General features: G+C 42.4%; 1 protein-coding gene across 1 annotated transcript in view; it reads right to left on the reverse strand.

Moving 5' to 3' along the window:
- Nucleotides 1-24,235, reverse strand: part of BTBD19 (BTB domain containing 19) — a 50,591-nt gene that overhangs the window by 10,875 nt on the left and 15,481 nt on the right. The window contains exon 4 of the mRNA XM_083509735.1: nucleotides 5,311-5,370. Coding sequence (XP_083365861.1) covers nucleotides 5,311-5,370 — 60 coding nt within the window. The remainder of the gene's footprint in view (nucleotides 1-5,310; nucleotides 5,371-24,235) is intronic.

The following is a 24,235-nucleotide window of genomic DNA, read 5'->3' on the forward strand; positions in this document are numbered from 1 at the left end:
ACCATGATACTCCAAGGACTGCCTTGTCCCCTCATGTAAACTGTTCATCATGTTCATCATCTGAGGCCTTGTTCCATCTCCAAGTGCCCTCAAAGGTACATTCAGTTGCAGAAGAACCACCCATATCACAAGAACACCTTCCCCCACAAGTTTCACCTGGCTCCCATTCTTATGGTTGTTTAGTGAGATGTAATATCAGTGTTGTATCGGCTCTGGATTATTTAAATACTTGATTGTGTTTAAACTAGCTTCACCTCAACTTAGTCTTCTTGTCTATTTGTGTTGCACATTGTTATAAATGCAAGCTGCCTTAGGGGTCCTTTCCGGGGACCAAAAGGCAACAGATACTTCATTTTATAAACAAATAAAATGTTCCCACACTACCAAAAGTTAAGTATTATTATTTTTAACTGGTAATGGGGGTGGGAGGAGAGAACTTAAGGGGAATCCGTCCTGTCGTAGGTGGGAGAAACCTAGCCTAACAGACAGATATGAGGGAGTTTTGCACACGTCATCATGCTGATGACATTCTGGTAAACTGGGTTGGACCTGGCCACAAAAAGTTTATCAACAGCGCACGGTGAGGCTTTACCCTTTATCTGTTCTCTTTTTGCAGCAAAACAGGAAAAGGGAGGGAGTATCTGTGAACCCACAGCTCTGTTTGTAACTAGTACTGCTTTCACTCCCCAGGCCAGGAGTCCTCGTTTTAGTCTCACATCCACCGACTCTGCCTGAAAGTGGGGATGAAGCTAACCTAAACATGAGCATGAAAGAGGCTCCACACACGTTGATAGTGATCAATTAGTATTTGGACCTAAGTTCTTATGGATGTGCACTGCAATGGGGAGTGGGGACTAATATGGCGCTGGTGCTGTGTCCTTCTGCTAGTTCGGATAAGAATACTGTTATCCATTAGCTCTATTCACAAAAACAATCTTTGCATGTGCATAGAGGCAGAATGGGACTGTGACTGCTGATTCCACCTATGGTGTTGTGTGTCCTGCCGACTCTGACTCTTGACTTTCATGCCTAGGGCTTCTGGATCCCAAGGGCAGGTTCAATCACAATACTAGTTAGGGGGAGAAAAGGGAATTCCTGATTCAATTCAGTAGGGGTCTACTCTCACCAAGAGCATGGTGTCTTGGGTTGCCTGGGCAGGAGTAATTTCCTTCTTCAGGCCTCCATGTTCAATGCAGTAAGACTGGGAGGGCGGGGCCACCACATGATGATGGAGGTTACAGCCAGGAAGTGCAGCCCTCCTGCATTTGCTGACACATGAAGAACCACTGAAGATAGGGGTAAAAAATATACACAGGCAGGGGAAAGAAGATGAAGAAATTGTGCTCTTATTAATCAAACAATTTAGGGGTAGCTTCTGATATAACCAGAAGAAAGAGTGCATGTACTGCATCACATTGCTCAATGCAGAGTTTGCTGCTTAGGGATAGATTTGATTACCTTCTCACAGGCAAGGGGAAAATCAGAATGTCTAACCATGCTTTATCTAGGCTGGAGGGTATGAATACACTGTGGGGGCCGCATAAGTGCCGATTTCTGACCATCACCCGCATAAGAGGTGATTGGTGCACAGATAGTGTTACCAGAGCACTGGTTATCTATTCAGTGGGGTGAGAGTATGTACATACACTGTACTGGAATAAGTCCAGGATTCCCTTTCCATCCCCTGGGCTACAGAAATATGGGTCAGTGGCTCATTCAAAAATAGCAGCAGCATCAGTTGGTTAGCCTACTTTAGCTCCACAAATTTCACAAATGCCCTTGGGAAAACAGCAACCACAAAGCATGCATTAGGAAACGGGGGGGGGGGGGGCATATTTTTTAAGGGTTTTTTAAAATTTCTTTCATTGTGTCTGAAATTTTGCAAGATTCCCATATAATTTTATTGAAGGGCAAGGTATAAATATCTTAAATAAAAAAAAAAGTTAAATAAATAAAGGAATGCACGTTGCCACAGGATATTGAGGGGGCCCATCGCCCTCCTTGAAAATTGGGGGGAGGGCAAGGGCCCTCGCCTCCCACCAGATGGTTGCCTGTTAGGGAGTTACTGTTGCTGTTAGTGATATTATTATTTTTGTATCTTTATTATAATTTATGTGGAAATTGTTCAATTTGGTTGTGTACTTTTTGATGTTTTATTTATTGTTTCTGACTACTTTTGCTGTGTTTTGAACTTTTTCATGTTGTAAGCCGGCTTGAGCATGGTTTCAACTGTAGAAAGGTGGCATACAATTAAAAGATTATGTATGTATATTTGGCAGTTTATACCACACAGCTCCCGGCACCCTTAACAAACTACAGGCCCCAATATTCTTTGGGGTAAGCCATGTGCTTTTAATGTGCTTTAATTGAATGGCACTGTATATATTCAGCCACTGCACAGCTTGTGATGGTCTTATAACCAACACCAACACCTGCAGTGTGGAGTGGTGCAAGCGGACAAGGGAGAAGCATGGAATGAGGATGTGGGTGCATTTAGAACATATGGATTTGTTGCATTCAAGGTTGCTACCTTGACACACCTTTGGTCACAGTTTGCCTGTAGCCTGCTATCATATCACAGTTATGATCATAACATGTTATGATGCTATGTGATCATGATACAAGCGAGAAGCAAGGTGGGAGACTCAGTTTGTGACAACATGCACCTATGGAAGCCAACAAGACTCAACAGTGGAGCATCTCCAGTTATCCAAGGCTCAGAGCCTAGAAAGGCATCACTGCAAAAAATTACCTTTTATTATAGAAATGGAAAAAGAGCAGTGGCAAACTATATCAAGCGAGGCCTATTTGAGACCCTCATGAAATCAGTTACTGTAGTAGAGAATACAGTCGTACCTTGGATGTCAAAAAGAATCCGTTCCAGAAGTCTGTTCGACTTCCAAAACGTTTGAAAACCAAATTGCGGCTTCTGAATCGGAAGCTCCTGCAGCCAATCATAAGCCACGGAAGCCCCATTGGATGTTCAGGTTCCAAAAAAACGTTCGCAAGCCAGAACAATCACTTCCAGGTTTGCGGCGTTCAGGAGCCAAAACATCTGAGTTTCAGGGCGTTCGGGATCCAAGATACAACAGTAATGTTGTTGTTGTTGTTGTTGTTGTTGTTGTTGTTGTTGTTGTTGTTGTTAATTGCATTTATAGCTCACCTTTCCTCCAAGGAATGCAAGATATCATTCTCCCCTTCCCCATTTTATCCTCCCAACAACGCAGTGGTGTAAGTTAGCATGGGAGATAACAATTAGCCCAAGGTCACCCAGTGAGTTTCATGGTCAAATGGGGATTTGAACCCTGGTCTCCCAGGTCCTAGCCCAGGAATCTAACAATGACAGTACACTGGCTCTCAATGTTTTTTCAATGTTTGATCACAGAAATGGAGTGAGAGTATTTGGCCTACTATGTCAAGGATCTAGCAATCGAATGCTGCCCCAGCCTTTGCCAAAGATTTTACAGCATGGTAGTTTCCATCCTCTTTGGGCGCAATTGATACAGCACAGAAGGCTGGCTGCTCCCTGAGGCAAAGTGAGCACAGACCCTTTTGTTGCAGCTCCTCATCCTTCTGGCCCATACATAGTATATGTGGGGGCAGGGGAGAGGATGAACACAAAGAATCGACCAAAAATAAAGGAAGCGTCTAGGCATTGTTGCAAAGGAAACCGGGCACAACAGGACTCCCCTCCCCTCCCCATTTTATAATGCCTGGTCACCAGCTTAGAGTGGTTTCTGGTAGATGCCAGAGTCCCATTTACCGGCTGCTCCTGAACTTCAGCTGCTAGATTTGGCTTGTGTGTGTCAGCTGGCGTGAAATCAGCCCGCAGGGCTCAGTGTCGGCCTCGAAGGGGCAGGTGCCGCCAGAACAAAGGCTGCAGCACCACAGGAGGCCTTGCTAAGGTCCTGTAAAGAGAACTCAGATGGTGGAGTGGGAGCTGGGAGAGTAAAGTTCAAAGAGAGTATGGTTCCTCCATTGCCCTGAAAGGGGCAGCACAATCTCTAGGGAGATGGTAAAGGAGGGAGGGCACCACAGAGGCAATACAAAGCTGGAAAAGGGATTTTTATACCAGGATATATTTCTATATATGCATTGCTCCTCCTTGGTCAGTTCCTCTTTCCAAAACTTTAGTCTCTTACCCACAAAATCTAAAATCATAATATCTGGAATAAAGCTGATAGAATATTGGCAGCTTTTTTGCTCTAACTCTGAGACATGCACTTCTTATCCTGATGAAGTCTGCCCCAGAGAGGGTGATTAGGCTCATTTCCAATTACAGAGGGGCAAAAAGAGCTCACAAACTGAAATTGATGCTTGGATAGTTTTTCTGCAGATAAATGAAGATGAAGGTTGAAGCTGTAATAGCAGTTTTATTGATACCAAGCCCTGGGTGATGTGTTGCTTTTTTGTTTTGTTTTTATTGCTAGGAAATAAATATGTAAAAATAATATACAAGCTGTGTTCATGAGGTCTGTGGTGGAGTGGGATAGGCTATGACAATTTCTTCTGTTTATATACCAAAAGAGATGAGAGTGCACGTATTGCCAAAACAAGAGTAGTATTAAGCCTTTGCTTCCTCGTAGCAGCAAAAACCTTCTATTGCTTAGCTAATGAGATTCAAGAATAACTATTGCCCATTAGGAATCGTCTGACTGGTTTTAAATTAGTCCCAATTAATATATCATCAAGGCAATGTTGCCACTTTCCTGAGTGTTTGAAGGCCAGAATCCCATTGGGCTGATGGATCACATGGGTAGTATCCATGCCAACATCCCCGCCTCACAGAGATAGGCTGCCAAAAGAGAAATAACTACTTACGTTCCATTTCAACAAATGGAAATACGTGGCTTTAAAGAAAGTGGATAGGGCGCTCTTAAAGAGAAAACATTACCACCTCAAATCTGAAGCTCCATCTACACTATGCATTCAAAGTAGTATGATATCACTTTGAACAGTCACAACGAGCCCTCAGAGAATCCCAGGAAGTGTAGTGTGTTAAGGGTGCTGAGAGTTGATTGGGGGCCCCTATTCCCCTCACTGAGCTATAGTTCTCGGAGTTCCCTAGAATGATTGGTTGTTTAACCACTCTGCAGCCTGCCCCCAATCACACAAACAATCCCATGTCTTTTATATATTCATCACTGGAGTGGCGTATCTTTAGAACCAGCCTAATCTGAAGGGAATCTGAACTGTTCAGCTGACTGACAACAGGATGTCCTAGTAAAGGTCTTCCGCCCCTTCATGTAAATTAATCTAGGTCTCCAGGATTGACAGGCACTGTGAGGAGGAGGGAGAAATGCCACTCACCTGAAAGGCCTCACAGGCCTGCTCCACACTCAGTGTGTTCTTGATGAATTCAACACATAGCTGAAACAAAAGAGGTTGAGAATCAGACTGTGCAAGACAGAATCTTGAACACACTTTTAGCACTAGCAACAACCCAACACTTTCCTGAGATCCTGAGATCTCCAGCATTTTTGGAGCTACAGCCTCTCCAATTTGGAACAGGAGACCTACAGTGCTGCTTTGAAATCTGTTCTCTGAACTTTGTCTCTGTTCCAGTTTGACCTTCAATGAGGTTTTCTAAGCAATGGCACTGCGAACTAAGGGCTGCTCCACATACTGCTGCAGAGAAAACAGACCCAAGATAGCACCTTCTTTCTCAGTCCCACAAAACCCAGTGCATGGCCACACCCAAATTGCCACTACAGATAAATGCTTATAGCACCTGTGCAATCTAAGGGACATCCCATGCCACAGGGAGGGAACTGAGAGCCAGCGTGGAGTTATTGTTAAAGTGTTGGAAATGTAAGAATAATAAATAAACAAACCTTTCCCCTTACCCTTCTATTTGAAAAAGAATGGACTAGTAAGAGCACCACACAGTTTCTCTTCCACCAGCCACATTTTGCATTAGGTGGAGCTTAATGGGCAGCCTTGGAGGCAGGTTTCGGTAGGTGGAGCTGGGTGGGAGGGGGATAGTTCTAGCCCCTTTGGTTTATAAGAAAAAATAGTAGGCTTTCTGAACCATGGAAATAAGGTCTGCTAGAAAGCAAAGTTTATGCCATTTTGCGCTTCTTGCTGCCTTGGGAATTGACTTCTCTGCATTTGTATAGTCAGAGAGATTTTTAAGTTAAGCTTCATCACTCCCATTGTGGAGTCTGAGCAGCAGCCTGACCCGCACTTCAACCTTGGCAGCTGCTGCAGCAACACTGAGAGACTGTCTAGAATTTTGCAAGGCAATCATAAGCTGGGCGTTCAGGTGACGTATACCAAGCAAGTGACAAAAGAGTAATGATTCAAAAGCCAGAAGTGAGATAAAGATAACAGTAATAATAATTAACAGCAGCAGCAACAACAATAATATCCTCATCACAACAACTATAACTATTAATAAGAAATACTGGAGCAAAGATTGCTGGACTGACAAAACCAGTGAAAGCTTTTGAATTTCATTAGTGAGCAAAGATTGTAAGATAGGACCATGTGAAGGTCATGCAAAGTAGAGTGATGTCATCCCTGTCTGTGACACAGTCACCCGGCTCAAAATAACCTCTCTGTGCTTGCAACTGAACAGTGATTTTCAAGTGCTAATGGGTCAAATCACACATCATGTATTGCAAATGTCACTTTTGCTTTCTGACCCAGATGCATACTACTCAATCTCACCCACACACTTACACCAGGGCTACATGAAGTGGAAAAGGACTGCAGACTACGTGCATTACAACAGAGTATGTGCATGTTGTTTTTAATTAAAACAACAACAGCAACCAAAAATAGCATTCCCTAATAAGGTAGATATTCTGTAGAATTACAAATATCCTCTTGGACAATTTAAAGATTTAAAGATATTAAATTCAGTCTAAAACTAGGCTGGGAAATAAATTAGGGGGTTTTTTTTATTGGAGAAGCCAGGACATGGGACCTTCTGCATGAAAAAAACATGTGTTTTACCACTCAGCTATGGAAGGTACTGACGTTTTCTGTGGCAGTAACAGGGGATTTACAGGAGAGGATGTGCCACCCCCCCCCATGTCCTGTCCTCAGAGTTCATCTGCCAACTACAAAAAGAAAAATGCTCCAAACCTCCCTAGCACTTTTACAGAGATGATTAATTACAATAACAGGTTATTTCATGAATCTTTACAAGAAGAGCAAAGAAGAGGAGGCTTTTAGTATAGTATCGTTATGGCCAAGGGGACTAAGAATTAAAAATGAGCCAGCTGGGAATGTTTCAGGATGACCCAGAATTTAGAGCCAAACGAGTCCCAGTGTTGAATAATGAGCCTAGATGCTGCTGGTAATAGAAGAACTAAAGCAAAATTGACAAATTGGATGGATCCGTACAAAGCTAAGTCACATGGGACGAATTAGTGAGAGACAGGTTAACAATTAAAAAATGACTGTTAATGGTGGTAAATGGCTAACATAATCACCTCAGTAGTGAATCCATGAGATAGAAGTTAAAGTGAATACAAATTTAAGCAGTACCCCATGCACAGACAGTTAAGATCAAATTTTGATGATGGTGGTAGCTGGCTAAATTTTATCTGTACAAATGCTGTCATACTCTGTTCTAAAAACAATCGAACTGGCATTGGGGAAATCTACAGAAAGTTGGTGCAAGAAAGACCACTTTGCAAAGATAGCAGACAAGTGGACTAAAGGCCAGTTCAGTCTGCTAATAGGGAATTTTGCCACCATCCCTAATCCCAGCTTTTTTTCTGGAGCAAGGCACTGTCTTCCACTCCCACACTTTGTGAGAAACTCAGTTGCTACTTGGCTTTCTACCCCCATTCGCATGCTCTGATTTCAAAGCTATAATTAGTTTCCTAGCAATGAGCAGAATGCCAGCAGATCGGGAGCAATAAGTGCAGCGCATGCAGGGTTTTCCCCAAGGACGGAATTGATGAGCGTGATCCTTCCGCGCCTTCGTTATCACTGCCAACTAAACATGACACATAATAGCCAGGAGTGTGGGATCCTCTCTTTTTCAATGACAGTCCCATTCACTGTGGTGCAGAATGAGCCAGAATTAGCTTTTGTTGAATCACATACTTTCATATTCACCATGAAGTACAAATGAAAAAAACTCTCATTGTCAACTGGTCTTCAACCAAGGAAGCAGGCTGGCTAAACAAATATATTCCCTTGCAAAATAAATCCTAGAGGGAACTAGGATTTAATGCTGAAAATATTAAAATTGGAGTCAGATGGAACATAATGGAATTGAAATCAGAAATAAGTGACACACATATTTTATAGACAAGGATTTAGGACCAAACTACACTGTTGATTACATGGTAAGTTTGCAATTGAGAAGTGACAAGGGAGGGGGTGCTTAACCATTCACCTTTCTTTTGTTTTTCATATCTACTCCCTCCACCAAGAGAGGTTTAAAATGCAACAGAAACATTGAATTCTGGTGCGCGCACACCCCCACCCCCGTAAAATGAATGCACTTTTCATCATTTAGCACGACCCTCTTTGAATTGAATAGTTTATCCTCAGTAGAGCATGAGACTCTTAATCTCAGGGTTGTGGGTTTGAGCCCCACATAGGGCAAAAGATTCCTGCATTACAGGGGTTTGACTAGATAGCCCTTGTGTCCCCTTCTAACTCTACAATTCTATGTCTCTGTTTGTCAAGGAACAGTAACATGACAAAATGGAAGAAGAGCTGTAGAAAATTGGTGGTAGATACTAAATGCTACACAGCAGCTTTTTTTGAACCTTGGATCTCCAAATGGTCAGCAGTAAGGATTTCTGAGAGTTGATCCAACAACATCTATGAAGCTGGGAGTTCAGCAACATTGGACAATGGAAAATGATTTTAAAATTATTAGACAACATTGCCAGAGGTCATGTAAAGAAAACAGGATGTCTTACAATAAGACACATCTGGTTTCTTTTTGAGAATGTGCTTTTGCAGTACAGTGACAGGGAAATGCCATGCACGTCTACTCAGAAGGAAGCTCTCACTAACTGCAATGAGACTTAGTCTCAGTTAAGCAGTTCCACTTGGCTCTAGTGAGCACATTGTCAGTAGTACTCAGAATTGCCATGCCATCAAGAGCAGCATTTGCTCTAGAGAACCGGAGCTGCCATTTAGTTGAACAGAGCCTAGAAAAGAAAAGAAAAGAAAAAAGCATGCAGGCCTTCTAGACATGGGAATAAAAACTTGGATAACCTTGGCTTTCACTGTGCTTACGTTCTCTCCCAGTGCTCCAGCTGTGGCTTCTACTTTTATGATTACCTGAAATTGTATCCTCATATCCTGATGACCTTCCTACAACCTGACTCCATACGGTCGGTATTTTGTAAGCAAATCAGAATGAATTATCAGTAAAAATCAGGCAGAGTCTAATCCAGGGGTGCCCAAACTTTTTTCAAAGAGGGCCAGATTTGATGGACTGAACATGCGTGGGTGCCGACCAAAGTTGTTGAGCTTATTTTAGGATTAGGATTTTACCCCAGGACATAAGGACATATACTGCCACGGGGGCTGGATTAAATCAACCGGCACACCGGATTAGGCTCCCAAAACAGCCTTCAGACATGCCTGGTTTAATCTGACCACTGTGTTGACTCTGCACAAGCAAATCAGGATGAGTGCTGAATAAAAAAGGGTTATCTGAAGGATACCATAGAGATGAAATAAGGAAGCAGATGCAACTGACATATTTGAAAGCAGAACAAGTAGCCAAGCTTTAATTCTGATGTATGGTTATCATCAGCATAAAATGATCTAATGACATTAATAGCTTCCTCTCCAAGTTATAAAACTGTTTTTAGAACTGGAATGGTAGGTTTTTTTAAAACTGTCAAATTAATGCATTAGAAAAGTTAGAGTAGAAATAAAATCTTATGGAGAAGAGTTTATTAGAAACTACTGATCACATCCCTCCTTCAGCTTTTTCACACAATTACAAGAGCTGTTAGAAGCTGGATTCTTGATATTTGATAGGTCTCATGCTTTCTGCCTTTTAGAAACTCTTGAAATCAAATAATTGACTGTACAGACAGTATCAGCCAGTTCACACATCAAACGTTACTCCTGCTGTTGCCGCTGCCAGGGATGAAACAACCCAAACAAACAACAAGCAGTAAGTCAAGGACAAACCTTGGTTACCCACTGGCAAGAAAGGGGTGGGCTTTCTACTGAAGATGTTTCCTCAGATACATGGGCTCAGGGTATATAGTACAGTATATTGTAGGTCTGTATATAGTGTTGGTTGGAATGTGTGAGAGCACCAACAATGGTCACCACAGAGATGTTGCAATGAGGGACACTGTGTAAGGAGAAAGCAAACCACAATACGAATAGGTCTTTAAACAGGGTCGTGACCACTACTGCTCCACTCCAGGAAGCCGTAAGACAACAGAATTTCCAGTGTATTCCACAACAGAGCTTTCCTTCCCATTTAGCTGGTAATCAGCCCTTAAGAAGTCAGTTTTTAATCATATTCTTAACACAGTGGAAATTATGAAAGCATAAATGACAAAGGTCTCCACTAAGAGGAAACTGTCATGTCACTATGGTAGCCTTGCACAAACTAGCTGTTTTTACGACAAAGAAGTGAAGGACACAGGGAACCTTTTACAACCCCATGTGCTGCATCACCTAACTAAATGAAGAGATGACATTAGCACAGTCTTCCCAAAGCACTTGGTACTTCACACTGGTTTGTTATTTTATGCAGTTGACTGGTCATCATACAAGGCCACTTTATCCCAAATGGTGTGAATGCACCTATCACCTGACTCATTAAGAGAGAGAGAGAGAGAGAGAGAGAGAGAGAGAGAGAGAGAGAGCAGGCCAAAGAGGTACCGGTATTTATTTATTATTATCATATCCCACCTTTCCTCTAAGGAGCTCAAGATGGCAAACACGGTCCTCTTACTCTCACTCCCATTTTATTCTCTCAGCAGCCCTGTTACATAGGTCAGAGTAAGAGATGATGACTGGCTGATGGTCAGCCAGTGAACTTCATGACTGAGTAGGGATTTCAACTTGGGTCCCCTCAGTTCTAATCCATCACTCTACCCACTGGGGAAAGCTTTTTGGGCTGCAAAGGTGAAGACTGGGAGGCAACGTCTTGGAAAGTTAAAGAAACTGACTTGGGGAAAGAGGAGGGACAACACATCAAAACATTGCTGTAACCCAAATTTGCTTGGGAGGAGAAGCAGAATACTGTGCAGAATGGCCAAGGATAAATAGGTATCCACAACAGCATGTGCAGCAACTTGATGGTGCGTATTTATCCTCCATCCCTGATAACATTAAGGACAGAGCACTTTGGGCAAAGTGAGGCAGGGAACATGCCCTTCTTTCCTGCAAAACTGGATTGATGCTAAGGGATGAATTCCCTTCCACAGCAACTTGGTAACAGAAATCCCTATCCTCCTATAGACAGTAGCTACAATGTACATAGGTAGTGGGAATTTCTGCCAGCCATAGAAGCTGTCTGTGCCAGACTGGAGGAGGAGCCAACATTTATGGATTTTATAGCTTTTTTAAAAAAACAAAACAAAAACAGCCGCAGGAGCATCTATGCTATGTCATGCCAGTGCAAAGGCAATCTTGTGACATGTGAAACCAGGCCAAAGAGCAGCTTTTGGCATACAGAGATGGAGGAGGTGGAGAAAGAGGAGGAAGAGAGATGGGAATTGTAAATGCCTCATCCTTCCTGTTTCTTCATAATATCGGCAATGCACAGGCTGCCATGGTTGCATAAGAAAACTGCAGCTGAACGCAGCACCCAAAATAGAACCAGTGCGGCAGAGATTCTGGAGAAGTTGGGCATTACTCAAGGCTTGGTTACGGCCTGAAAACAGCCACTTGCATTTAGATGCTGAGCTTTCTACAGATTCCAGCAAAGGAAGCTGAGGAGGCTGGCACTGAAGTTGATTTAATTGTATTTTGGTACAAATATTAGCCGTAACAGATCCCAATACAAAGTCCTAGCTTGCATGGGAGTATGCAGAGCACTTTCCTATATTCATTCACAGCACTGCTGTATGCCCAGAGACTGCTTTGTGCTCATCAGACAGAGTGTGCCCATCGAGATGCAGTGCAGTGGAGTTGTTAGCATGTTGCATTAGGAGCAGGGAGGCTCAGGTTCAAATGCATTAAGAGTAAGAGTAGTTCAGTGGAGTGGCCTCCCTGGAGAAGTTGTGGACTCTCCTTCCTTGGAGGTTTTTAAGCAGAGGTTGGATGGCCTTCTGTCATGGATGCTTTAGTTGAGCTTCCTGCATTGCAGGGGGTTGACAACATGACCCTTGGGGTCCCTTCCAACTCTACAATTCTATGATTCTATGATTATTTCCCAGCCTAGCCTTACTCACAGGGTTGCTGTAAGGATAAAGTGGAAACCATGTAAAGAAAAAGGAGAGGATCCCCAAATATAGGTAACAAAAGCCAAAGCCACAGGAACCCAAGTGAAAATGAGTGATATCAAAAATAATAATACTTAGAACATTAACAGTTGTGCATATGAACATGTGTAGGTATGTGTACATAGACTACCAAATACAAATAAAATGATCTTAGCCCTTTCTTCACCCATTGGAGGGGACAGGCAGTAGACAACTTGGAAAAACATCCAACTGTACTGATGTTTACAACAACACGCACATGTGAATTGAAACACAGCAGGGAGGGAAGGAGGAACAACCTCACTGCTTTTTAAGCTGGTAATGTGTACACAATACTGAATTAACAGTAATTTAGGCTAAGAACTACTATTAAAGGCACAGGTGCCCTGTCCTCCTTTGCATCTGGTCATGGTCACCCTCCATGTTTCCTGGAGAAACCACCAACTTTACGTCTGAGCCATCTGCCATGGTTTCAGGCAACTTGGTGATCTTTGTTCAAAACAGGTCTTAATCAAAACACTGTCACACACACTGCAGCCCTGACTGAAAGACCAGGAGAGGCAATGATTAACCAGTAAGTATGAACATGCGAAAGGCATGTCCAAGAAGTGCATTCAGCAGCACTAATGGCTTGGGAAGGGGATAAAACACACTACAGCATAATACGTAGAGGCTGGAGAAGGGATGGTGATAGGTAACTACAAGTGTGGCACAGCCAACAACACATAATAAAAATCAGTTAAGAAAGCTTGGGCAAATCATTCAGATCATGACTATTTGCAAGGATTGTTCAACAGTGGAACTGACTCCCTCAGAAGGTGGTAGACTCTCCTTCTTTGGAAGTTCTTAAGCAGAAGTTGGATGGCCACTTGTCATGGATGCTTTCATTGAGATTCCTGCATTGCAGGGGGTGGGGCCTCAGGGACCTCAGGGTCCCTTCTAACCAGTGCTTCTTTCTGGGGGTACACAGGGGTATACATACCCCTAAACATTTTGTGAATCTAAGTTTGGCCTCATTGAGGGGCAGTATTTCAATATGAGTAGGGAAATGAGAGTAACCCTAAACATTTTTTTAGAAAGAAATAATTCAGGGAAACAGAGTTGGCTCTGTGCAGGATGTCCATGTAGAGGGAGCATATAAAGCACAGATTTGCAAGGCAGTATGGCTAAGGGCAGCAAGCAGCACTGCTGTGGGTTTGGGGGGGGGGATAAACTCAAAGGCAAACCATGACACAGAGAAGGTGTGAAAAGTTCCTGCCTTTGTGATCCTAAGCCCTATTGACAACGTGGTATTTAATGTCAAAGGTTAAGGGCCTACAAAAGTGATTAACAGGGTAGCTTATTAGGAAAGGTTGTTTTTGTTTTAAAGGAAAAACGCTGTTGGGTTAAATAAAATTGCCACCTTCTTTTTCTGGCAGATTTCCTGTGACAGACAGGCAAAACTTCACAGGGTGAATTTCAACTTGCCCTTGAGCTGTCATAGGCACCATGTCAGGAAAAAAGTTGGCATTTGTATTGTGAGATAAAAAGGCTACAGCAAGGAACCATTTAACACAGAGTTGATTAGGAGCCTGAAATCTTCAGGCAGGGCTCGTGTTTGATAACAGGGGCTTTTATTGCAATGACTTCTTGGTGCACATCTGGTTAAGATGATCCAATTTTGTTGGCCAATATCCTACAATGATTATGGCCTTCATCTGATTCTTGACTGGAATAGGATAGACAGATCAGTCTATTTCTATTCCACATCTATTTCACATGTGTTTACTCATTAGTTTGTTCCTTCCTGTTTCCAAATCAATCTGTAATTAAAAAAATAAATCCTTGCAGAATTTGAATTTAAATACATATCACAAAAGAGTTATTTAAATACAACTTTCTTGCAATGTACACATTTCTAAAAGTATTTTTTATCACAAACTATAGGAAGATATTTTTATTTTTATTTTTTGCATTTTGTGGGTGGGGTGTTCAACAAGAATTTTATAATAAAACTTGGGAAAAATCCGAAGGATAATTATCCACTGGAAGCTGGTTCATTTCAGCAAACTGGACATTGCCCCACAAACCTCAACCAGCCCCCAGTCTTCCTGCCTTCTTATTTACAACCAGTCAGGCGGGTGGCTCTGCCTGTCCTTGGCCCTGGCTCTACCTCCTATTGGTCTCTTGCCTGCTCCAGCGTGCACCAGCCAGTCCCCACTGTTGTGTTCCAATCTTGGCATTTGTTCAGGAAGTTCAAACAGTTCAGTTCAGCGCACGCAGACTGAACAAAATTCTCATCCATTCCCGGGCTGGAAACCACAGCCGGAGTTGCTTATTTGGAAACTAGTCAGACCATTCATGAAAGGTGACTGTACATTGCAATTATAACTCAAACCTCTTCTCATTGTGGTTGATATTTCTGTTGTAAACAGAAACCAGTAGTATAGTTCCAATCACCTGAAGCAGACATGTCCATCGCTTGTTTTAGAAAGTGGTGCTGGTGGGGAATACATAAAAGTAATTTCAGACTTTCAACAGCTGGATACACCATTCTGTGTTGAAGTCATATACACATATCACATTTTTTGCTTTTTTGTCTCCTATACCCATTGATAAAACCTCAACATCCATAAAGTTTTAGCCTCCACTAGTTGTCCCCAACCATACTGGAAACACAGGCATGCAACCCCCAGGAAAGGACAAGGTATGCTGCTATGATTAGAAAAATTGTAATGTTTAGGCCTACTATCAAGTTACATTACTGGTACTGCAACTACAAGAGCTGAGAAACAGACTCTGAAAAGTGAACATGGTATCTGAAGTCACACTAGACTCAGCGCTCAGGAATGCAGTGCAGAGGGATTGCCTGGCCTGGCACATGGCAACAGACTGGATGATCTCAGTTTCCTTTCCCACCTCTGTGGTCTGGAGCTCGGCAAGCTTCACAAGAAGCAGTTGGACGGAAGCCAGCTGGCTCTAGCTACCAATTTCTAAGCCCTTAGTCATCCTCAGCTTCCCAGGAAAACCCCTTTTCCACCAGATAGGTGTTCCATGCTAGGTATTCCTTTCCTCTTGTGCTACCAGCTAAGCTTCTGCCCCATCATGCCCACATTCCTTTCTCACTACAAGTGCCACAGGAGCACGTTTTTGGTTCTGCTCATCTCATGTCGCCTCTTCCTAACTATAATGGGTTCCTGGTCTGGCCCGCCTCCTTTCCTGTGTGCCTGCAATATGTGATCTACTAGCTATTAATTTGTTACCAAGGCAATGTGGTAACACAGAACAGCTGAAAAACCACTGTCCTATGATCCACTTGTGGTTCAGTTCTCTACACAAATTTTCCAGAGGCATTTGGCTGACCCCTGTTAGAAACAGAAAGTTGGAAACGAGATCAGGGGATTTTTCATATCTGTAATAATTTTGGTACATACACTTTGAAACAACTTTGCTAATGTGCTCAGAAATTTTTATCTGAGTGTTTATTTTTTAAATTTTAATTTTATGTAATTGCTTCATGTAATATGCTCCAATGTGAACCAAGTTGTATCTGAAAACAACCATGTTAAACAGTTTAAATATGAAAATGAATAAATACAACACCCATCCCCCACACACAATGCAGGCCCCTTATTTCATACCCAACCAAGTAATTCTTCTTATATAAAACCTGGTATGTCCAGCCAAATAAACATGTACATGAATGGAACATATTTAATAACCTGAACCTTAACTTTACCTTCAGAGACTATGGTCTGCACTTATCAAGTAACCACCAAGGAGATGACCATCGCAGTAATAGCATCAGGTTATGGAACCTGGATACCACCTTTAGCATCAGTTTTGTCTGGGTACCACCTTTATGGTGTTTTCAGTGACAAAGGAAGACCACTCTGTTCATCCAAGCCTTCAGACAACTTATGTAGTCTGGGCCTCTCAGTTTTTCAATCTGTGTTTTTCAGTTTGTGCCTGTTATGAGCTTTTTTGTAAATTTTGTATTTTGTGGTCTACTTTATATTTACATATGGTTGTATCTTCCTTCCACAAGTGGAAAAGACTCTTACCCATGTAATGGAACTTCCCTCTCCTCTCCACCCTCTCATGCTCCCCAAAAATCTGCTCCAGAGGGCTAGGGGACACTCCAAAATAGATCTGGGGACAGCAGAAGGAGAATCGGAAAGGGAAGAGAAGTCCATTGCACAAAGAGAAGTCCACACACTCAACATTGGATATAACATGTTGTGTTTTCTTATTTATTGTAATCCACCCAGAGAACTTTATATTATGCGGCAGCATAAATATGCTGAAAATAAATTAAATAGAACATGTTGCCATTACCAGAATGCAAATTAAGCACTGGGAACACTTATTACTTGCAAAGACTGGAACAATACAAACAGAGCTAAAAATGGGAGCCTCTTTGGGGTCAACTGCTCTGGCTTACTTGTATATCCTCAGTGTATCAGTTGCAGGAACTCTAATGGGTTTACCCTAGTAGCCTAGGAATGTGGCTTTGTTTATTTAGCTTTTATTTCTGCAGGCTGGTTATGCCGATGATATTTCCTAAAAATAACACTCAGATAACCCCACACACCTTCTGGGAATAGCAGGCTGTGTTCTACTACCACCATCACCACTCTATTCTGGCTCTGGAATGGGAAGTTATTATACTAAAAGCAAAGGCCTGGGAGCTGGGGGCAGGCGCTGTTAAATCATCACAGAGAACATGGGCCCCAGCCAGCTCTCTGCAGCTGCTGACCTACAGACAATGAGCAGCTTGGATCCATGGGGCCATGCCAAGGGGTTGTATTTCCAATACCTCTTCTTGGGGAAAAGCATAACAAAGATTTGCTCCAGCTCATGGCTGGATGGATTAAGGGGATCTCTGTTCCTTCCGCCCTGACTAACTTTGATTCAGAACAATCAGCTGCATCCCCTGCTGAAGTGAGGGCAATTTTTAGCTTTAGTCTGGGCTTTGCAATACAGATCAGCTGTTCCTAAATCCTTCTGCCAGCATATCCCCCTCCCCATCCCTTGGAGCAAAGAGAAGCTTTGGAAGGGTGGCATTTAAATTGGGAAAACAGCAAGGGGAGAGGAAAATTAAACCCTTTGCCCCCAGCATCATGGTCCTGATCCCCATCTGCCTACCAGCTTCTTTTACTTTAAAAAATGAAAGAAGGGATCCTGATGACAGACCGTGCCACATCTAATTTGATGAGTCAGTGCATTTTGTGGTACCTTTAAGGTACACTTAACCCAGGGGCATCTGGTCTGCTAATCTTGGGAACCATCCCCTTTTACATAGTATGGACCAGCCTCAGCATTCTGAAGACATGGTATGTGTGTGCATGAAACGGAACCAAAGGACTGATGTTTTAATTCACTACTATCCAAACTGTGGGCAGAAATCCCAGAAAAGTCTGAAGCCACAGGTGTGATTTCTAGACTTGAGTATGTTTTTGTCAGCTACATCCCACTCCCCTGCCCCAACTCTTTCAGTATTTCTCCCAGTTCAAAAGGTAAGGCTTGCAGGGAATTTCCTTGATTAGGAAAGAAGCTTTCATCACATTGATACCCAAAGTGGAAACTGAAAAGACTCAACTTAGGAACTATCGTCCCATCTCACTCCTAAATGTGGATTACAAAATATTTGCAGACATTTTGGCAAGTAGATTGAAAAAGGTTTTAAATGAAGTAATTCATAAGGACCAAGCAGGCTTTCTTCCTGGCAGGCATTTGTTTGATAATACTCGGAATATTATCGATATTCTGGAACTTTTACAAACAAATATTAACACTAAAGCAGTGTTAATCTTTATCGATGCTGAGAAGGCCTTTGACAATATTTCTTGGAGATTTATGAAGAAAAACTTGGAAGGGATGGGAGTGGGACGAGGGTTTGAAAATGGTATAGAAGCAATTTACTCAGAACAAAAAGCTAAGTTGATAGTGAACAATGTGGTGACAGAGGAGTTCCACATTGAAAAAGGAACACGCCAGGGGTGCCCCCTATCCCCCCTACTATTTATATCAGTCCTGGAGGTTTTGCTGAACATGATTAGGAGGGACAGGCAAATACAGGGGATCACGGTCGGAGTGAAACAATATAAACTGAAAGCATTTGCAGATGACTTAGTAATAACATTACAGGAGCCAGAATCTAGTACAAAAAGAGTTCTGGAACTGATACAAGAATTTGGTCGGGTGGCAGGATTTAAGTTGAACAAACAAAAGACTAAAGTTTTGGGGAAAAACTTGACGCCTTTAGAAATAGAGGGGTTTCAGAAGGAAACAGAGTTAGTTGTGGTTAAGAAGGTGAAATACCTGGGGGTAAACTTGACGCCTAAAAATTTGAACTTGTTTAAGGACAACTATGAGAAATGTTGGTCAGAAGTTAAGAAAGATTTGGAAACATGGTCGAGACTGAAGCTTTCCTTGCTGGGCCGAATTGCTGCTGTTAAGATGAATGTTCTGCCAAAAATGTTGTTTCTATTTCAAACCTTGCAGGTCGTGGACAGAGTGGAATGTTTTGGAAAGTGGCAGAGGGACATCTCAAAGTTTGTCTGGCAGGGCAAAAAGCCCCGAATAAAGTTTAAAATACTAACTGACACAAAAGAAAGAGGGGGGTTTGCCCTGCCAGACTTAAGGTTATATTACGAGGCGGCAGCCTTCTGCTGGTTGAAAGATTGGATTTTATTAGAGAATACAGATGTCCTAGACCTGGAAGGCTTTAACAATTCGTTAGGATGGCATGCTTATCTGTGGTACGGCAAGGCAAAAACACATGGAATGTTCAAAAACCATATTGTCAGGAAAGCAATTTTCATGGTCTGGCTGAAATACAAAGACTTACTTGAAAGTAAGACTCCGAGGTGGTTATCACCAGTGGAGGCTAAGGCGTGGAAAAAACCCAATATGGAGACCGGCTGGCCGAAATATTGGGAACTAATAGAAAAAGTTGGTGACAATTCGAGGTTGCGGAGCTTTGAAAATTTAAAAGATAAGGTGCAAGATTGGTTCCATTATGCCCAAATTAACGAGGTTGTTAAGTTGGATAAAAAAATAGGATTCCAGGTGGAAAAATCGAAACTTGAGACAGAGTTGTTAGAACCAAAGACCAAGGTTTTATCGAGAATGTATAACTTGCTGCTTAAGTGGAATACACAGGATGAGACAGTTAAATCAGCCATGATAAAGTGGGCTCAAGACATTGGTCACAATATTATGTCTGAAGACTGGGAAAGGTTATGGACCACCGGTATGAAATTTACGGCATGTAATGCCTTGAAAGAAAACATTATGAAAATGGTATACAGGTGGTACATGACCCCAGTCAAGCTTGCTAAGATATACCATTTGTCTGATAATAAATGTTGGAAGTGCAAGGAGGCTGAAGGAACATTCTTTCACCTTTGGTGGACTTGCCCAAGAGTGAAGGCCTTCTGGGAAATGATCTACAACGAGTTAAAAAAGGTGTTCAAGTACACCTTCCCAAAAAAACCGGAGGCCTTCCTCTTGGGTATGGTCGGCCAAAAGGTCTCAAAGAAGGATAGAACGTTTTTTATGTATGCTACCACTGCAGCAAGAATTCTGATCGCCAAACATTGGAAGACTCAAGATTTACCCACGCTGGAAGAGTGGCAAACACAACTGATTGACTACATGGAGTTGGCCGAAATGACTGCCAGAATCCGAGACCTGGGAGAAGAAGCAATGGAGGAGGACTGGAAAAAATTTAAGAACTATTTGCAAAAATTTTATAAGTTATATGAACTATAAAATGACGCATAATTTGAAATGCTAACCCCAGCAATGAGAGTGCAATATTTATGAAATTGGATAATAATATTGAAGGGATCAAAGTTTAAATGTTAAAAAGGATAATACATTTTGTTGCTAGAGTAAATGGACAATAAGGGATTTAAACTTAAATTGCAATCGAAAGTACCAAAGAAACACATGAAACAAGGTTACAATTTGCTGATAAATTTATTGTTGGGAATGCTTTATGCGGGAGATGTGGGGAAGTCCGATGGAAAGTTGGAATAAGCTGTTGAAGGGGTATGATTCTATTTATTTTCTTTCACATTTTTCTTTTTTCTTTTTTTCTTTTTCTGTTCTCTGTCTGTATCTGAAAAAATGTAATAAAAACTATTTAAAAAAAAAAAAAAGATTATGTTTTGCACAATTGTGCAGATTCTGCTGTGCTCATTTGGGCAGATGGGCTCCATAATTTCCATGATGGGAAATAACACATGTTTCTTTTAAACTGTTTCTTTATAAGCATACACATTCATTGCTCATTAGGGTGTGCACTGGTGTAATTCTTCCAAGAGGGTTTTTTAAAAGGCAAAACAAGGGTGGATAATGAATTCCTAGGGGCAGGCCATTTGAAGAACTTGTGGCCCTCCAGATGTTGCTGGACTCTACTTTCCATCCACCCTGGTCAGCAAGGCCAGTGAAGATGGGAGCACTAATCCTACAACATCTCCACAAGTTCCCCATCCACACACAATACACGCAGAGGCCTGGAAGAGGCAAATGGCCAGAGGCATACCTAGAGGTTGGCTAAGTTGGCCCCCTAAGCAGGCCCAGTAGGGCACAAAAATTGCACCTCTCCTTGCCGATACATCTCCTTGCCAAGGGCGCAAATAAAAAAGTCACAGATTTGGTGCCTTCAATGGTCACCTAGTCCACCCCCTGCCAATGCAGGAAACCCTATGTATTTCTGTAAGCAACATAAGCAGTGTAAACCAGAACCATGTAATATAGGTACAAGTGAATAATACACAATGCCTTTCTGCTAGGGTGTCTCACCCAGAGCTATGATCTGAAGGAACATGATTTAGGAATCTAACTGATGCTAAGCAGGTCTGGGTGTGGTTAGCATCTAGCTGGGAGACCTCCTGACAATCTATACATGCTGCTGTGAAAGAAAGGTGGGATATATACTTTGGCTGTAGGCTTCAGTTTTCCCTTGCTCGTTTCTTTTGCTGATTGGAATTCAGAATGCCCTGGGCACCTGATACATTTAGAGTGAAACCTTAGTGTGCTATGAGCTGTGTCACAGATAAATGCTGATTAGCTTGCTGGAATAAGACAGGAGTGAGGAGTGTGTGTGTGTGTGTGTGTGTGTGTGTGTGTTGCTTGAGCAAGGGGCTTGGGAACAAGGACTTCATGTTCTGTGAGAACTGTAGGCTTTGTGGCTTAGGTCAAGGGGACCAGAAGGACCCAGACTCTGGGGTTCTATTATCCCAGGTATAGGAGGGAAGTGAAATCCAATAGCATTAAAAAGCTGGCATCTACCAACGGGCTGTTTGCTAACTTTTGCTGGCTTTTGTTGTTTCACTTTCTTTCCAGAAAAGAAAATGAACATTATCCTAATCTGACTGTTGTGAGACGTGTTATGAAAATGCATAGCAGTGCATTTTCCTGTATCTATGATTAATTGTTCTCTTCTGTTGTGGGTTACAGTACCTAGTGAAGCATTATGACCCCCAGCCCTTCAACCTAACAGGGCAGCACGTCCCCACCTGGGTGGCCTTTACAGAATCCTTGCCTTCCCTAGCAGTGCAGAACAAGGAATGCAGCAACAGGTCTTGACATGCCTATGGAGTGGCAAGTAGGAGAGAGCTGCTTGAATGTACTGAACCAGCTAGTTTATCTGTCCAAGTGGGTCAAAACACCTGCCATCTGTGCTGAGCCTCTTCATCAGACTGGATGTTAAATAAACTGGGGGAGGAGGGGAAGGCTCTTTTGGTATTAAAGCCATAACATCTGCATTGATCAAAAATTCATTTTTGTTCCCCAGTCTCAGAAGGGGTATGGCTGTGGGGTGCAGCTGTGGGGGTTGTCCCGAAGAGCACCCGCACTTCTGACTTTACCACTATAACACTGAGTTTGCCAGCAGCTGCTGACCCAATTAATTTCACTCCTAAATAGAAAGTGCTCTCAATCTGAGGGGCAAGTCTGAAAGGGAGAGACTTGCATTTTTTCCCCTTCTTAAAAATGCTGTGTGCACACTTATACGGAGGTACATAAGCATTCATATTTTCATTATTTTGATTTTTCTAAAACAACTGTAAAAGAACTCAGCAAGTGTGGGAGACTGTGATATAACTGCCAAATGTGCACATATTCACTGTAGCACTGCTGGCTACACTTCTGGAGGTTAGTTTTGATTTTTCCAGAATGCATTGAAACTGGGCATGAGTAGAGCTTTAAAGGTAGTGTGGCTGCATGTGTTAATTCCATCTGGAAATTGGCAACAGGATAACACCAGTCTCCTGATTTATGCTGAACCAAAGGAATTGCAGATCCCCTTAAAAACACACACACACATATCAATTTTTGGCCCTCATCATTATGCAGAAAAGATTGAAAATGTCAGGTGAGCACCAAAGGGTTTTGAAGGCCGTTGCCAAGACACGGATTTGAACATATTTAAATAACAGAAAGTATATTTCACTAATGTCAAGCTACTGTCAAAACAGCATATGCAAAGGTTCAAGTTACGAAGCACTTGTATTTCTCAAGGCCCCGTGAACGTGTAAAGCTCAAAGGTATGTAGGGATGCCAAAAGTCCTATGCAGGGCAGTGTGGAAAGGTCCTACAAATAATCTGCTTGTATAAACATTTACAAGGGCCTGATCTCCTGGCAGGGGTTTCTCTCATTCCCTGTTTGTCACATCAGAAGCTGTTAACAACCCTGCCCCACTCTCAAAGGCATGCTCACATGCCCCTAAGAAACATCAGATGTGTCCGGGAATGGAAGCCGTCTGCGTTCTCATGAGTTCCCAGCAGGACAGGTTGTAAATGATAATCAGAACGAAACGTGGTGTTAAAATCACAGGCAAGAAGAACCCAAGCCTCTTCCCAGATGTCTCTCTCTGACGCTTCCCTGAAGACAAGGAGAGTCCAAGGTTGCTTCCAGATGCCGTTTTATTGAGTTTTCATTCCAATTTGTTTGCAGGAAGATTAGACGGCATTGTGTCAAGCAAATTTTATCTCACATTTTCCAGTGCATTTCCCCATCACTTTTTCTTACCGCAAAAGGTCTGGTTTTGTGCAGCAGTTCCAAATTAACTTCAATGCTGCAACCTCAATTTGCCAGTATGTGATTAAAGCCCATCCCAAAATAGCAACAGTCTGTAAGCACCCTGTGTTTCTCCATGTAATTCAGTTCCATACTGCACGGATACCTATCCCAGCTCTATTGCAGAATCTAACTAGCTGAGTGCAGCCGGGACCATGTGTTAGCTGCTCTGAGATCTCTGGAGGAACAGAATACAAATGTGACAAACAGCAGTGTGGTAAAGCAGATGGCATACAATCCCCTTCCTGTCAAATTCCTATCAAAGTTGTGGGGGCAACCACGCCAGGGTGATATTAGGTTTGGTACCCAAGGCGTTTGCAGGTTCCCTTCCAGCTGGATCCTAGAAAAATGAGGACATGCCTCAAAATGGGTTGGCGAGTCATTTTGCCAGCTAAGTTATGGAAGAGTGGGTTGTAATTGGATCTGTATTTAGTTTTCGGCTTAGTAATTTATTTCATTTATAATATTTTGTTTGATTACTTTGTTGTTGTTTTCTATTTTCTGTTGACCACAATAACCCAAGGACTGCCTCTCCCTATATGAACCAACTCCACAAGAGGTCCAGATGATGGCAACAGAAGAACAGGCATTTTCTGCAACTGTTTCCCACTTGTGGAATACTCTCCCCTGGGAGGCTCACCTTTTGCCTTCATGAATATTATTACATATCTTTGGCTAATTAGACAATCTATGGCCTTTTAAACTGGAGCGGGGTATTGTTTGGTTTATTATGTTATGTATTTTTGTGTCTTTATATTGAAAACTGCCCTGTGATCCT

This window comes from Podarcis liolepis (genome assembly GCF_965112155.1).
Source record: "Podarcis liolepis genome assembly, chromosome: 6".
Taxonomy (NCBI): Eukaryota; Metazoa; Chordata; class Lepidosauria; order Squamata; family Lacertidae; genus Podarcis; species Podarcis liolepis.